General features: G+C 45.8%; 1 protein-coding gene across 2 annotated transcripts in view; it reads left to right on the top strand.

Moving 5' to 3' along the window:
• LOC121563133 (testican-3) overlaps window positions 1–5073 on the top strand; it is a 32335-nt gene extending 27262 nt beyond the window's left edge. For both annotated transcript variants that reach the window (XM_041875159.2, XM_041875158.2), the window contains 3 exons: window positions 788–850; window positions 981–1118; window positions 4750–5073. In XM_041875159.2, the coding sequence (XP_041731093.1) occupies window positions 788–850; window positions 981–1118; window positions 4750–4916 (368 nt within the window). In that variant the 3' untranslated portion in view covers window positions 4917–5073. The remainder of the gene's footprint in view (window positions 1–787; window positions 851–980; window positions 1119–4749) is intronic.
• Window positions 5074–13372: the final 8299 nt, after the last annotated feature.

Raw genomic sequence — 13372 nt, 5'->3', positions numbered from 1 at the left:
AGTCCTTCAGTGTGCTGGCTGGCTGGGCATGTCGGGGTTGTAGTCCTTCAGTGTGCTGGCTTGCTGGCTGGGGGGTTGTAGTCCTTCAGTGTGCTGGCTGGCTGGGCATGTCGGGGTTGTAGTCCTTCAGTGTGGTACCTGGCTTGCTGGCTGGGGGTTGTATTCCTTCAGTGTGCTGGCTGGCTGGGGGTTGTAGTCCTTCAGTGTGCTGGCTGGCTGGGGGTTGTAGTCTTTTACACTAAAGTCCTGGCTCTAAATCCACTAGCCTGAAATGCAGAACCTGTTTTGTGCTAACATTCCACGGCTTGTACCCTGTGTCATTGCCAAACATGACAGACTGGATTTCTCCAGGCCACAAATCCACAGCAACAATGTGATTTATTAATCTTGAACTTGACAGTAAACTATGAACTTTAAACAGATTTAGCATGATTTATAAATGAAACATGCTTATTTCTGACCAACACAAATTTATTCGTGGGTACGTACAGACATTATCTAAACTTGACTCATATTTTAAGAAATGATCGTACGGAGAAATGTAAAAAGTATAAAAACGAATAACATTTGATTAACAGTGTGAACAGTGTAATAATCATTTGTGTGATCATAGTCCAGGGATGTATTCACTAGGAACCAAACAGACGCAAATGGGACCGAAACGGGGAGACACTTAGCTGATCTTGTCCAATAAGAAACACTTGTTTTTGTTTTCTGTTGCAGACCGTTGTGCTACGGTGTACACTAATGAATACTCCCCTAATTGTGTTGCATCTCTCCTCTCCAGACTCCCCCTGTTGGTCTGAACTGACCAGTATTAACAAGAAACAGGCTGGGGAGAAGCTACTGGGTGAGTCACACACACTAACCTCTCTCTATGACCCCTAATCTCTATAACCCCTGACCTCTTAACCCCTGACCTCTATGACCCCTTACCTCTATAACCCCTGACCTCTTAACCCATGACCTCTAACCGCTAGGTCAGTACCTGCCGGTGTGTGATGCAGAGGGCTACTACCGGTCCCATCAGTGCCACGGCAGCAGCGGACAGTGTTGGTGTGTCGATCGCTATGGCAACGAGGTCGCAGGGTCACGGACCCACGGAGCGGCGGACTGCGGTAGGTCCACGCTAAGCATTCTGGGGGAAAATCATTTCCGACTGACTCGTTGGTTTGATGCCGGTAAAAAGTTTACCGTAACTTCATTGATTTATTGATTGATTGATTGACTGACTGACCAATCGACAAAGCCCTCACCTGATTTCTGGTATTTTGGTATTTTATTAGGATCCTCATTAGCTGTTGCAAAAGCAGCAGCTACTCTTCCTGGGGTCCACACAAAACATGAAACAAGACATAATACAGAACAACAGACAAGAACAGCTCAAGGACAGAACTACATACATTTAAAAAAGGCACATGTGGTTAACTGTAGTTCCTTCCTGATTCCTGGTTCCTGTGTTCTGTAGGGGTGGTGTTTAACAGTAGTTCCTTCCTGTGTTCTGTAGGGGTGGTGTTTAACAGTAGTTCCTTCCTGTGTTCTGTAGGGGTGGTGTTTAACAGTAGTTCCTTCCTGTGTTCTGTAGGGGTGGTGTTTAACAGTAGTTCCTTCCTGGTTCCTGTGTTCTGTAGGGGTGGTGTTTAACAGTAGTTCCTTCCTGTATTCTGTAGGGGTGGTGTTTAACAGTAGTTCCTTCCTGTGTTCTGTAGGGGTGGTGTTTAACAGTAGTTCCTTCCTGTGTTCTGTAGGGGTGGTGTTTAACAGTAGTTCCTTCCTGTGTTCTGTAGGGGTGGTGTTTAACAGTAGTGCCTTCCTGTGTTCTGTAGGGGTGGTGTTTAACAGTAGTTCCTTCCTGTGTTCTGTAGGGGTGGTGTTTAACAGTAGTTCCTTCCTGTGTTCTGTAGGGGTGGTGTTTAACAGTAGTTCCTTCCTGTGTTCTGTAGGGGTGGTGTTTAACTGTAGTTCCTTCCTGTGTTCTGTAGGGGTGGTGTTTAACAGTAGTTCCTTCCTGTGTTCTGTAGGGGTGGTGTTTAACAGTAGTTCCTTCCTGTGTTCTGTAGGGGTGGTGTTTAACAGTAGTTCCTTCCTGTGTTCTGTAGGGGTGGTGTTTAACAGTAGTTCCTTCCTGTGTTCTGTAGGGGTGGTGTTTAACAGTAGTTCCTTCCTGTGTTCTGTAGGGGTGGTGTTTAACAGTAGTTCCTTCCTGTGTTCTGTAGGGGTGGTGTTTAACAGTAGTTCCTTCCTGTGTTCTGTAGGGGTGGTGTTTAACAGTAGTTCCTTCCTGGTTCCTGTGTTCTGTAGGGGTGGTGTTTAACAGTAGTGCCTTCCTGTGTTCTGTAGGGGTGGTGTTTAACAGTAGTTCCTTCCTGTGTTCTGTAGGGGTGGTGTTTAACAGTAGTTCCTTCCTGGTTCCTGTGTTCTGTAGGGGTGGTGTTTAACAGTAGTTCCTTCATGTGTTCTGTAGGGGTGGTGTTTAACAGGAGTTCCTTCCTGTGTTCTGTAGGGGTGGTGTTTAACAGTAGTTCCTTCCTGGTTCCTGTGTTCTGTAGGGGTGGTGTTTAACAGTAGTTCCTTCCTGGTTCCTGTGTTCTGTAGGGGTGGTGTTTAACAGTAGTTCCTTCCTGTGTTCTGTATGGATGGTGTTTAACAGTAGTTCCTTCCTGTGTTCTGTAGGGGTGGTGTTTAACAGTAGTTCCTTCCTGTGTTCTGTAGGGGTGGTGTTTAACAGTAGTTCCTTCCTGTGTTCTGTAGGGGTGGTGTTTAACAGTAGTTCCTTCCTGTGTTCTGTAGGGGTGGTGTTTAACAGTAGTTCCTTCCTGTGTTCTGTAGGGGTGGTGTTTAACAGTAGTTCCTTCCTGTGTTCTCTAGGGGTGGTGTTTAACAGTAGTTCCTTCCTGTGTTCTGTAGGGGGTGGTGTTTAACAGTAGTTCCTTCCTGTGTTCTGTAGGGGTGGTGTTTAACAGTAGTTCCTTCCTGTGTTCTGTAGGGGTGGTGTTTAACAGTAGTTCCTCCCTGTGTTCTGTAGGGGTGGTGTTTAACAGGAGTTCCTTCCTGGTTCCTGTGTTCTGTAGGGGTGGTGTTTAACAGTAGTTCCTTCCTGTGTTCTGTAGGGGTGGTGTTTAACAGGAGTTCCTTCCTGGTTCCTGTGTTCTGTAGGGGTGGTGTTTAACAGTAGTTCCTTCCTGTGTTCTGTAGGGGTGGTGTTTAACAGTAGTTCCTTCCTGTGTTCTGTAGGGGTGGTGTTTAACAGTAGTTCCTTCCTGTGTTCTGTAGGGGTGGTGTTTAACAGTAGTTCCTTCCTGTGTTCTGTAGGGGTGGTGTTTAACAGTAGTTCCTTCCTGTGTTCTGTAGGGGTGGTGTTTAACAGTAGTTCCTTCCTGTGTTCTGTAGGGGGGGGTGTTTAACAGTAGTTCCTTCCTGTGTTCTGTAGGGGTGGTGTTTAACAGTAGTTCCTTCCTGTGTTCTGTAGGGGTGGTGTTTAACAGTAGTTCCTTCCTGTGTTCTGTAGGGGTGGTGTTTAACAGTAGTTCCTTCCTGTGTTCTGTAGGGGTGGTGTTTAACAGGAGTTCCTTCCTGGTTCCTGTGTTCTGTAGGGGTGGTGTTTAACAGTAGTTCCTTCCTGTGTTCTGTAGGGGTGGTGTTTAACAGTAGTTCCTTCCTGTGTTCTGTAGGGGTGGTGTTTAACAGTAGTTCCTTCCTGTGTTCTGTAGGGGGTGGTGTTTAACAGTAGTTCCTTCATGTGTTCTGTAGGGGTGGTGTTTAACAGTAGTTCCTTCCTGTGTTCTGTAGGGGTGGTGTTTAACAGTAGTTCCTTCCTGTGTTCTGTAGGGGTGGTGTTTAACAGTAGTTCCTTCCCTGTGTTCTGTAGGGGTGGTGTTTAACAGTAGTTCCTTCCTGTGTTCTGTAGGGGGTGGTGTTTAACAGTAGTTCCTTCCTGGTTCCTGTGTTCTGTAGGGGTGGTGTTTAACAGTAGTTCCTTCCTGTGTTCTGTAGGGATGGTGTTTAACAGTAGTTCCTTCCTGTGTTCTATAGGGGTGGTGTTTAACAGTAGTTCCTTCCTGTGTTCTGTAGGGGTGGTGTTTAACAGTAGTTCCTTCCTGTGTTCTGTAGGGGTGGTGTTTAACAGTAGTTCCTTCCTGGTTCCTGTGTTCTGTAGGGGTGGTGTTTAACAGTAGTTCCTTCCTGTGTTCTGTAGGGGTGGTGTTTAACAGGAGTTCCTTCCTGTGTTCTGTAGGGGTGGTGTTTAACAGTAGTTCCTTCCTGTGTTCTGTAGGGGTGGTGTTTAACTGTAGTTCCTTCCTGTGTTCTGTAGGGGTGGTGTTTAACAGTAGTTCCTTCCTGTGTTCTGTAGGGGTGGTGTTTAACAGTAGTTCCTTCCTGTGTTCTGTAGGGGGTGGTGTTTAACAGTAGTTCCTTCCTGTGTTCTGTAGGGGTGGTGTTTAACAGTAGTTCCTTCCTGGTTCCTGTGTTCTGTAGGGGTGGTGTTTAACAGTAGTTCCTTCCTGTGTTCTGTAGGGGTGGTGTTTAACAGTAGTTCCTTCCTGTGTTCTGTAGGGGTGGTGTTTAACAGTAGTTCCTTCCTGTGTTCTGTAGGGGTGGTGTTTAACAGTAGTTCCTTCCTGTGTTCTGTAGGGGTGGTGTTTAACAGTAGTTCCTTCCTGTGTTCTGTAGGGGTGGTGTTTAACAGTAGTTCCTTCCTGTGTTCTGTAGGGGTGGTGTTTAACAGTAGTTCCTTCCTGTGTTCTGTAGGGGTGGTGTTGGAATCATCTGGAGATCAGGGCAGCGGAGACTCTCTCTTCTCTGACGACGACTATGACAATGATGAAGATGATGCCTTCGTCCTGAGCGACCAGTCCCAGATCGATGATGAAGATGATGAGGATGACTATGACGGAGAGGAAAGATATCTGTCATAACTCCATCACTCTGCACATCGCTAGGGGACTACAGCAGCAATAATAGTTGCTAGGCGACCTCTACACCACTAACAGACTAAAGACATTTCTCTCTCTCTGGTTGCGTCTCAAATGGCATCCTGTTCCCTGTGTAGTGCACCAGGTCCCATAGGGTTCTGGTCAAAGGTAGTTCACTACATAGTGGATAGGGTGCCATTTGGAATGCACACTCTGTGTTTGTTGTCTGTTCCTAACTTTTAAAGGTGGACTCTGCAATATGACACCATCGTACAAAGTGGGGTGACTTCCTGCTAACGGACGTCATCAACAACAACAGAAACAACAACAACAACAACAACAGAATTCTGATCTATTGGTTTCTGCCCTTTGTGGCGTGTCCACATCAGGAAAAACCAAGCATAACAGTCTGGGCAGATTATAATTCTGTGTTTGGTGTTGTCTGTAAGCAGGAAGTGACCTTGCTGTGTATGATGATGTCATAATGATTAGCCCACCTTTTAATAGCTGGTAAATGTTTGTTTATGATTTCCCTTTCTGTGCCATCTAACGTTTGAATGGCCTACGTGGCTGTAACTCTGGGGAGTCGTCCAATCAGCGAGAACTTCAGAGATTATAGACTAGTTTATCGACAGTCAATTGCGAGCTGTGTATTCGTATTTCCAGAAGCACAGTGCTTCCTCTCCTCTCTTCTCTCCTCTCTTCTCTCCTCTCCTCTCCTCTCCTCCTTCCTATCTCCTTCCTCTCTCCTTTCTCCTCTCCTCTCCCCTCTTCCTCTCTCCTCTCTTCCTCTCTTCCTCTCTCCTTCCTCTCCTCTCCTCTCCTCTCCTCTCCTCTCCTCTCCTCTCCTCCTCTCTCCTTCCTCTCCTCTCTTCTCTCCTCTCCTCCCTCCTATCTCCTTCCTCTCCTCTCTTCCTCTCCTCTCCTCTCCTCTCCTCTCCTCTCCTCTCCTCTCCTCTCCTCTCCTCTCCTCTCCTCCTCTCTCCTCTCCTCTCCTCTCTTCCTCTCTTCCTCTCTCCTTCCTCTCCTCTCCTCTCTTCCTCTCTCCTCTCCTCTCCTCTCTTCTCTCCTCTCCCTCTCCTTTCCTATCCTCTCCCCTCTCTCCCTCTCCTCTCCTCTCCTCTCCTCTCCCTCTCCTCTCCCCTCTCCTCTCTCCTCTCCCTCTCCTCTCCTCTCCTCTCCTCTCCTCTCCTCTCTTCCTCTCTCCTTCCTCTCCTCTCCTCTCTTCCTCTCTCCTCTCCTCTCCTCCCCTCTCCTCTCCTCTCCTCTCCTCTCCTCTCCTCTCCTCTCCTCTCCTCTCCTCTCCTTTCCTCTCTTCCTCTCTTCCTCTCTCCTCTCCTCCTATCTCCTTCCCTCTCTTTCCTCTATCGTTACCTGTGTTCCAGTGATGATAAAGAAGTTGTTACTGTATTCTAATTTCCTCTGATCCTTGTTTTCCAACAGAAACAGAAACTGATGAGACATTAAGTAGAGCTTAAATATGCTGCATCCCAAATGGCACCCTAGTCACTATGTAGTGCACTACTTTGACCAGGGGCCCATACGGTCTAACTTCACTATGTAGTGCACTACTTTGACCAGGGGCCCATACGGTCTAAATAGCACCCTGTTCCCTATGTAGTGCACTACTTTGACCAGGGGCCCATACGGTCTAACTTCACTATGTAGTGCACTACTTTGACCAGGGGACCATACGGTCTAAATAGCACCCTGTTCCCTATGTAGTGCACTACTTTGACCAAATTACTGTTGAGAAATAAATAACAGTGTGGGACAAAATATGAAGTCCAAACTATTTTCTACATATCGCATTGCTTCTAATAATGCACAACATCTGAATCCCAAATGGCACCCTGTTCGTAGGGCACTGAGCCCATAGGAACATGGTCCAAATGGCACCCTATTCCCTATGTAGTGCACTGAGCCCATAGGAACATGGTCCAAATGGCACCCTGTTCCCTATGTAGTGCACTGAGCCCATAGGAACATGGTCCAAATGGCACCCTATTCCCTATGTAGTGCACTGAGCCCATAGGAACATGGTCCAAATGGCACCCTGTTCCCTATGTAGTGCACTGAGCCCATAGGAACATGGTCCAAATGGCACCCTGTTCCCTATGTAGTGCACTGAGCCCATAGGAACATGGTCCAAATGGCACCCTGTTCCCTATGTAGTGCACTGAGCCCATAGGAACACGGTCCAAATGGCACCTTGTTCCCTATGTAGTGCACTGAGCCCATAGGAACATGGTCCAAATGGCACCCTGTTCCCTATGTAGTGCACTGAGCCCATAGGAACATGGTCCAAATGGCACCCTGTTCCTATGTAGTGCACTGAGCCCATAGGAACATGGTCCAAATGGCACCCTGTTCCCTATGTAGTGCACTGAGCCCATAGGAACATGGTCCAAATGGCACCCTGTTCCCTATGTAGTGCACTGAGCCCATAGGAACATGGTCCAAATGGCACCCTGTTCCCTATGTAGTGCACTGAGCCCATAGGAACATGGTCCAAATAGCACCCTGTTCCCTATGCAGTGCACTGAGCCCATAGGAACATGGTCCAAATGGCACCCTGTTCCCTATGTAGTGCACTGAGCCCATAGGAACATGGTCCAAAATGGCACCCTGTTCCCTATGTAGTGCACTGAGCCCATAGGAACACGGTCCAAATGGCACCCTGTTCCCTATGTGCACTGAGCCCATAGGAACACGGTCCAAATGGCACCCTGTTCCCTATGTAGTGCACTGAGCCCATAGGAACATGGTCCAAATGGCACCCTGTTCCCTATGTAGTGCACTGAGCCCATAGGAACATGGTCCAAATAGCACCCTGTTCCCCTATGTAGTGCACTGAGCCCATAGGAACATGGTCCAAATGGCACCCTGTTCCCTATGTAGTGCACTGAGCCCATAGGAACATGGTCCAAATAGCACCCTATTCCCTATGTAGTGCACTGAGCCCATAGGAACATGGTTCAAATAGCACCCTGTTCCATAGGGATAACCCTATGGGTCGTTCTGGCTCAGACAAGGCTACTAGGGATAACCCTATGGGTCGTTCTGGCTCAGACAAGGCTACTAGGGATAACCCTATGGGTCGTTCTGGCTCAGACAAGGCTACTAGGGATAACCCTATGGGTCGTTCTGGCTCAGACAATGCTACTAGGGATAACCCTATGGGTCGTTCTGGCTCAGACAAGGCTACTAGGGATAACCCTATGGGTCGTTCTGGCTCAGACAAGGCTACTAGGGATAACCCTATGGGTCGTTTCTGGCTCAGACAAGGCTACTAGGGATAACCCCTATGGGTCGCTTCTGGCTCAGACAATGCTACTAGGGATAACCCTATGGGTCGTGGTACAGACAAGGCTACTAGGGATAACCCTATGGGTCGTTCTGGCTCAGACAAGGCTACTAGGGATAACCCTATGGGTCGTTCTGGCTCAGACAAGGCTACTAGGGATAACCCTATGGGTCGTTCTGGCTCAGACAAGGCTACTAGGGATAACCATATGGGTCGTTCTGGCTAAGACAAGGCTACTAGGGATAACCCTATGGGTCGTTCTGGCTCAGACAAGGCTACTAGGGATAACACTATGGGTCGTTTCTGGCTCAGACAAGGCTACTAGGGATAACCCTATGGGTGGTTTCTGGCTCAGACAAGGCTACTAGGGATAACCCTATGGGTCGTTCTGGCTCGGACAAGGCTACTAGGGATAACCCTATGGGTCGTTCTGGCTCAGACAAGGCTACTAGGGATAACCCTATGGGTCGTTCTGGCTCAGACAAGGCTACTAGGGATAACCCTATGGGTCGTTCTGGCTCAGACATGGCTACTAGGGATAACCCTATGGGTCGTTCTGGCTCAGACAAGGCTACTAGGGATAACCCTATGGGTCGTTCTGGCTCAGACAAGGCTACTAGGGATAACACTATGGGTCGTTCTGGCTCAGACAAGGCTACTAGGGATAACCCTATGGGTCGTTCTGGCTCAGACAAGGCTACTAGGGATAACCCTATGGGTCGTTCTGGCTCAGACAAGGCTACTAGGGATAACCCTATGGGTCGTTCTGGCTCAGACAAGGCTACTAGGGATAACCCTATGGGTCGTTCTGGCTCAGACAAGGCTACATTGGGACACACACCACATATATGGTTTTAGGAAAATGATACAAATGTATTTTTTACAGTGTATATGATTTACTGGAATAAAAAACTATATTGACCAAAGACTTGTCTGTCTGTCTATCTGTCCATCTGTCTGCCTGTCTGTTTGTCTGCCTGTCTGTGTGTCTGTCTGCCTGTTTGTCTGATTTATTATTAAACAGGTTAGAACTGTACTATATAGGGTAGTACTGTACTAGTAACTAGTAACATAGGTACTATACTATATAGGTTAGTACTGTACTATATAGGTTAGTACTGTACTAGTAACTAGTAACATAGGTACTGTACTATATAGGTTAGTACTGTACTAGTAACTAGTAACATAGGTACTGTTCTATATAGGTTAGTACTGTACTAGTAACTAGTAACATAGGTACTATACTATATAGGTTAGTACTGTACTATATAGGTTAGTACTGTACTAGTAACTAGTAACATAGGTACTGTACTATATAGGTTAGTACTGTACTAGTAACTAGTAACATAGGTACTGTATTATATAGGTTAGTACTGTACTATATAGGTTAGTACTTCACTAGTAACTAGTAACATAGGTACTATACTATATAGGTTAGTACTGTACTAGTAACTAGTAACATAGGTACTGTACTATATAGGTTAGTACTGTACTAGTAACTAGTAACATAGGTACTCTACTATATAGGTTAGTACTGTACTAGTAACTAGTAACATAGGTACTGTTCTATATAGGTTAGTACTGTACTAGTAACTAGTAACATAGGTACTATACTATATAGGTTAGTACTGTACTATATAGGTTAGTACTGTATTAGTAACTAGTAACATAGGTACTGTACTATATAGGTTAGTACTATACTATATAGGTTAGTACTGTACTAGTAACTAGTAACATAGGTACTATACTATATAGGTTAGTACTGTACTAGTAACTAGTAACATAGGTACTGTACTATATAGGTTAGTACTGTACTAGTAACTAGTAACATAGGTACTGTACTATATAGGTTAGTACTGTACTAGTAACTAGTAACATAGGTACTGTACTATATAGGTTAGTACTGTACTAGTAACTAGTAACATAGGTACTCTACTATATAGGTTAGTACTGTACTAGTAACATAGGTACTGTTTTATATAGGTTAGTACTGTACTAGTAACTAGTAACATAGGTACTATACTATATAGGTTAGTACTGTACTATATAGGTTAGTACTGTACTAGTAACTAGTAACATAGGTACTCTACTATATAGGTTAGTACTGTACTATATAGGTTGGTACTGTACTAGTAACTAGTAACATAGGTACTATACTATATAGGTTAGTACTGTACTATATAGGTTAGTACTGTACTAGTAACTAGTAACATAGGTTAGTACTGTACTAGTAATTAGTAACTGTTATGTGAAATTTTAAACAAACTATTTCAGTGTCTCTGTGCGTCTCCCAAAATCAAGAAACGGACAAAGTCCCGGTCTGCACAGTCAGAGATGTTTATTCATTGAGAATTCTGCCATCACAATTTCAGAGTCCATCTTTTAGACCATCAGTTCACACACACACTTCCTTATTACATTTACATTTTAGTCATTTAGCAGACGCTCTTATCCAGAGCGACTTACAGTTAGTGAATACATATATATATTTTGTCATACTGGTCCCCCGTGGGAATTGAACCCACAACCCTGGCGTTGCAAACGGCATGCTCTATCAACTGAGCTACATCCCTGCCGGCCATTCCCTCCCCTACCCTGGACAACGCTAGGCCAATTGTGCGCTGCCCATGAGTAACAGTCTCTCTCCTCCCTAAACTGGGAGGGGCCTCTTTATCTTGGTTTCTCAGTTGTCTGTAGCCAGTTCTCCTTGTCCTTTGTTGTCTGGTCTAACTCTTACTCACATTGCTAAATAGTAGCTCAATGTCATAGTCTTTACTGGTCCTACACTCACACATTCTAACACATTTCACACAGTTTCAGGGTATAATAATTAGTCATTAATAATTATTCTATCAATCCACCCTTTGACTAAATATTACACACATACTCACAAAATATATGTTGTTATAGAAATGAATCACACACATTGAAGCATATAAGTTGATTTGCATATAAAAACATTAAAGATTGTCTCGTTCAATACAGGTTCATCAGGGATACCCCATGATTAAAAGCGTAATGTTACTCTTTAGCAATGGTACCTAACCTGTTTACCCACTATCTGGAAACAACAGTCTAAGCCTATAGTGAAGAACATTTGCTTCATCACATCCTGCAACATCGGTTAACTAGTACATCATACTTAAAACAAGACTTTAATATACAAAATATCATTACAATAACTTTTAAACTAGAGATTTATAGTTCTATGAAAACATCCAGTCTCAAACTATCTGAATCGTCGTCGTCCTCCACCAAGCCTGGTGGGTCATATTCTTCATTCCTTAGGTCGGAGTCCGGGATTGGGCCGTATCTCACCATCTTTTGGGAAACTGCATTCTCCAACGCCCTGCTCACCAACCCTCGGACACAGGGAATAATACAACATCCACAAAGAACAAGTATACCCATAGAAGCTATAACTTCACCCAGAATAGTTACAACAATAGTTTTCCATTTACCAAACATTTGATCAAACCAACCGTTTAGGGAGCTATCAATACCAGAGTTCTCGGCCAGTTCGTTCGCCAGCGTGGTGAGTCCCTGAAAAGCTTTGGTCATGGACCCGTCTGGTGCTGTATTGTTGGGGATGAAAGTACAGCACATAGATCCAAACAGAACACAAACTCCGCCCCGCTCAGCCAAAAGCATATCTAAAGCTATTCTATTCTGCCATGCCATTAAGCTAGTTGCCGCTGTCTGCTCAGCCAATCCCTTTATTGCATCACGAGTGTGGTTTATAAATGAGGATCTCATCTCGGTACCTAATGGCAGTCAGGCTACCTCTGGCGAGCACATGGAGGGCTGTGCGGCCCCCCAAATAAATGCTACCCCACACCATGACTGACCCACTGCCAAACCGGTCATGCTGGAGGATGTTGCAGGCAGCAGAACATTCTCCACGGCGTCTCCAGACTCTGTCACATCTGTCACATGTGCTCAGTGTGAACCTGCTTTCATCTGTGAAGAGCACAGGGCGCCAGTGGCGAATTTGCCAATCTTGGTGTTCTTTGGTAAATGCCAAACGTCCTGCACGGTGTTGGGCTGTAAGCACAACCGCCACCTGTGGACGTCGGGCCCTCATACCACCCTCATGGAGTCTGTTTCTGACCGTTTGAGCAGACACAAGGTCATTTTGAGGTCATTTTGCAGGGCTCTGGCAGTGCTCCTCCTGCTCCTCCTTGCACAAAGGTGGAGGTAGCAGTCCTGCTGCTGGGTTGTTGCCCTCCTACGGCCTCCTCCACGTCTCCTGATGTACTGGCCTGTCTCCTGGTAGCGCCTCCATGCTCTGGACACTACGCTGACAGACACAGCAAACCTTCTTGCCACAGCTCGCATTGATGTGCCATCCTGGATGAGCTGCACTACCTGAGCCACTTGTGTGGGTTGTAGGCTCCGTCTCATGCTACCACTAGAGTGAAAGCACCGCCAGCATTCAAAAGTGACCAAAACATCAGCCAGGAAGCATAGGAACTGAGAAGTGGTCTGTGGTCACCACCTGCAAAACCAGCCCTTTATTGGGGGTGTCTTGCTAATTGCCTATAATTTCCACCTGTTGTCTATTCCATTTGCACAACAGCATGTGAAATGTATTGTCAATCAGTGTTGCTTCCTAAGTGGACAGTTTGATTTCACAGAAGTGTGATTGACTTGGAGTTACATTGTGTTGTTTAAGTGTTCCCTTTAATTTTTTGAGCAGTGTATATCCTTTCATTAAAGGATCCCGGGAGTAGGCCCCGCTTTCTACGTGACATCTCACCAGTCTCTGACACGTTTGATTGTTTGCGTATGTAGGTGAGGCCAGAATCTGTTATCACCACACAACCATCAGATGTCAGCACGGGCCTGGTTTTGGTTCCTAAAATCCTCTGGCTGCAACAAAGAGGAGAGATTAGTCATGGTCTCTTTAGTTGTGACATTCTCTGTGTGGGAGCAGGAGCTAAGATGCCTTACCCTGTATCCTATCTTATTAGTCCTAGAAAAACAATAATAAGAATCCCCTGAGACTTCAAACAGAGGTAACCTAGGTCGGGGTGACTTTGTTATCGGGGGATACAGATAGTGCAAGTTACTACAAGACTCCTTCACCACATTCCCAGGTGGCTTGAACAATTTAATCATGCAGGATAAACCTGACGGAGAGTTAAAGCCC

The sequence above is a fragment of the Coregonus clupeaformis genome, unplaced genomic scaffold, assembly GCF_020615455.1.
Source record: "Coregonus clupeaformis isolate EN_2021a unplaced genomic scaffold, ASM2061545v1 scaf1309, whole genome shotgun sequence".
Lineage (NCBI taxonomy): Eukaryota > Metazoa > Chordata > Actinopteri > Salmoniformes > Salmonidae > Coregonus > Coregonus clupeaformis.
The sequence above is the reverse complement of the archived record's forward strand: the minus strand, read 5'-3'. Positions and strand labels throughout refer to the sequence as shown.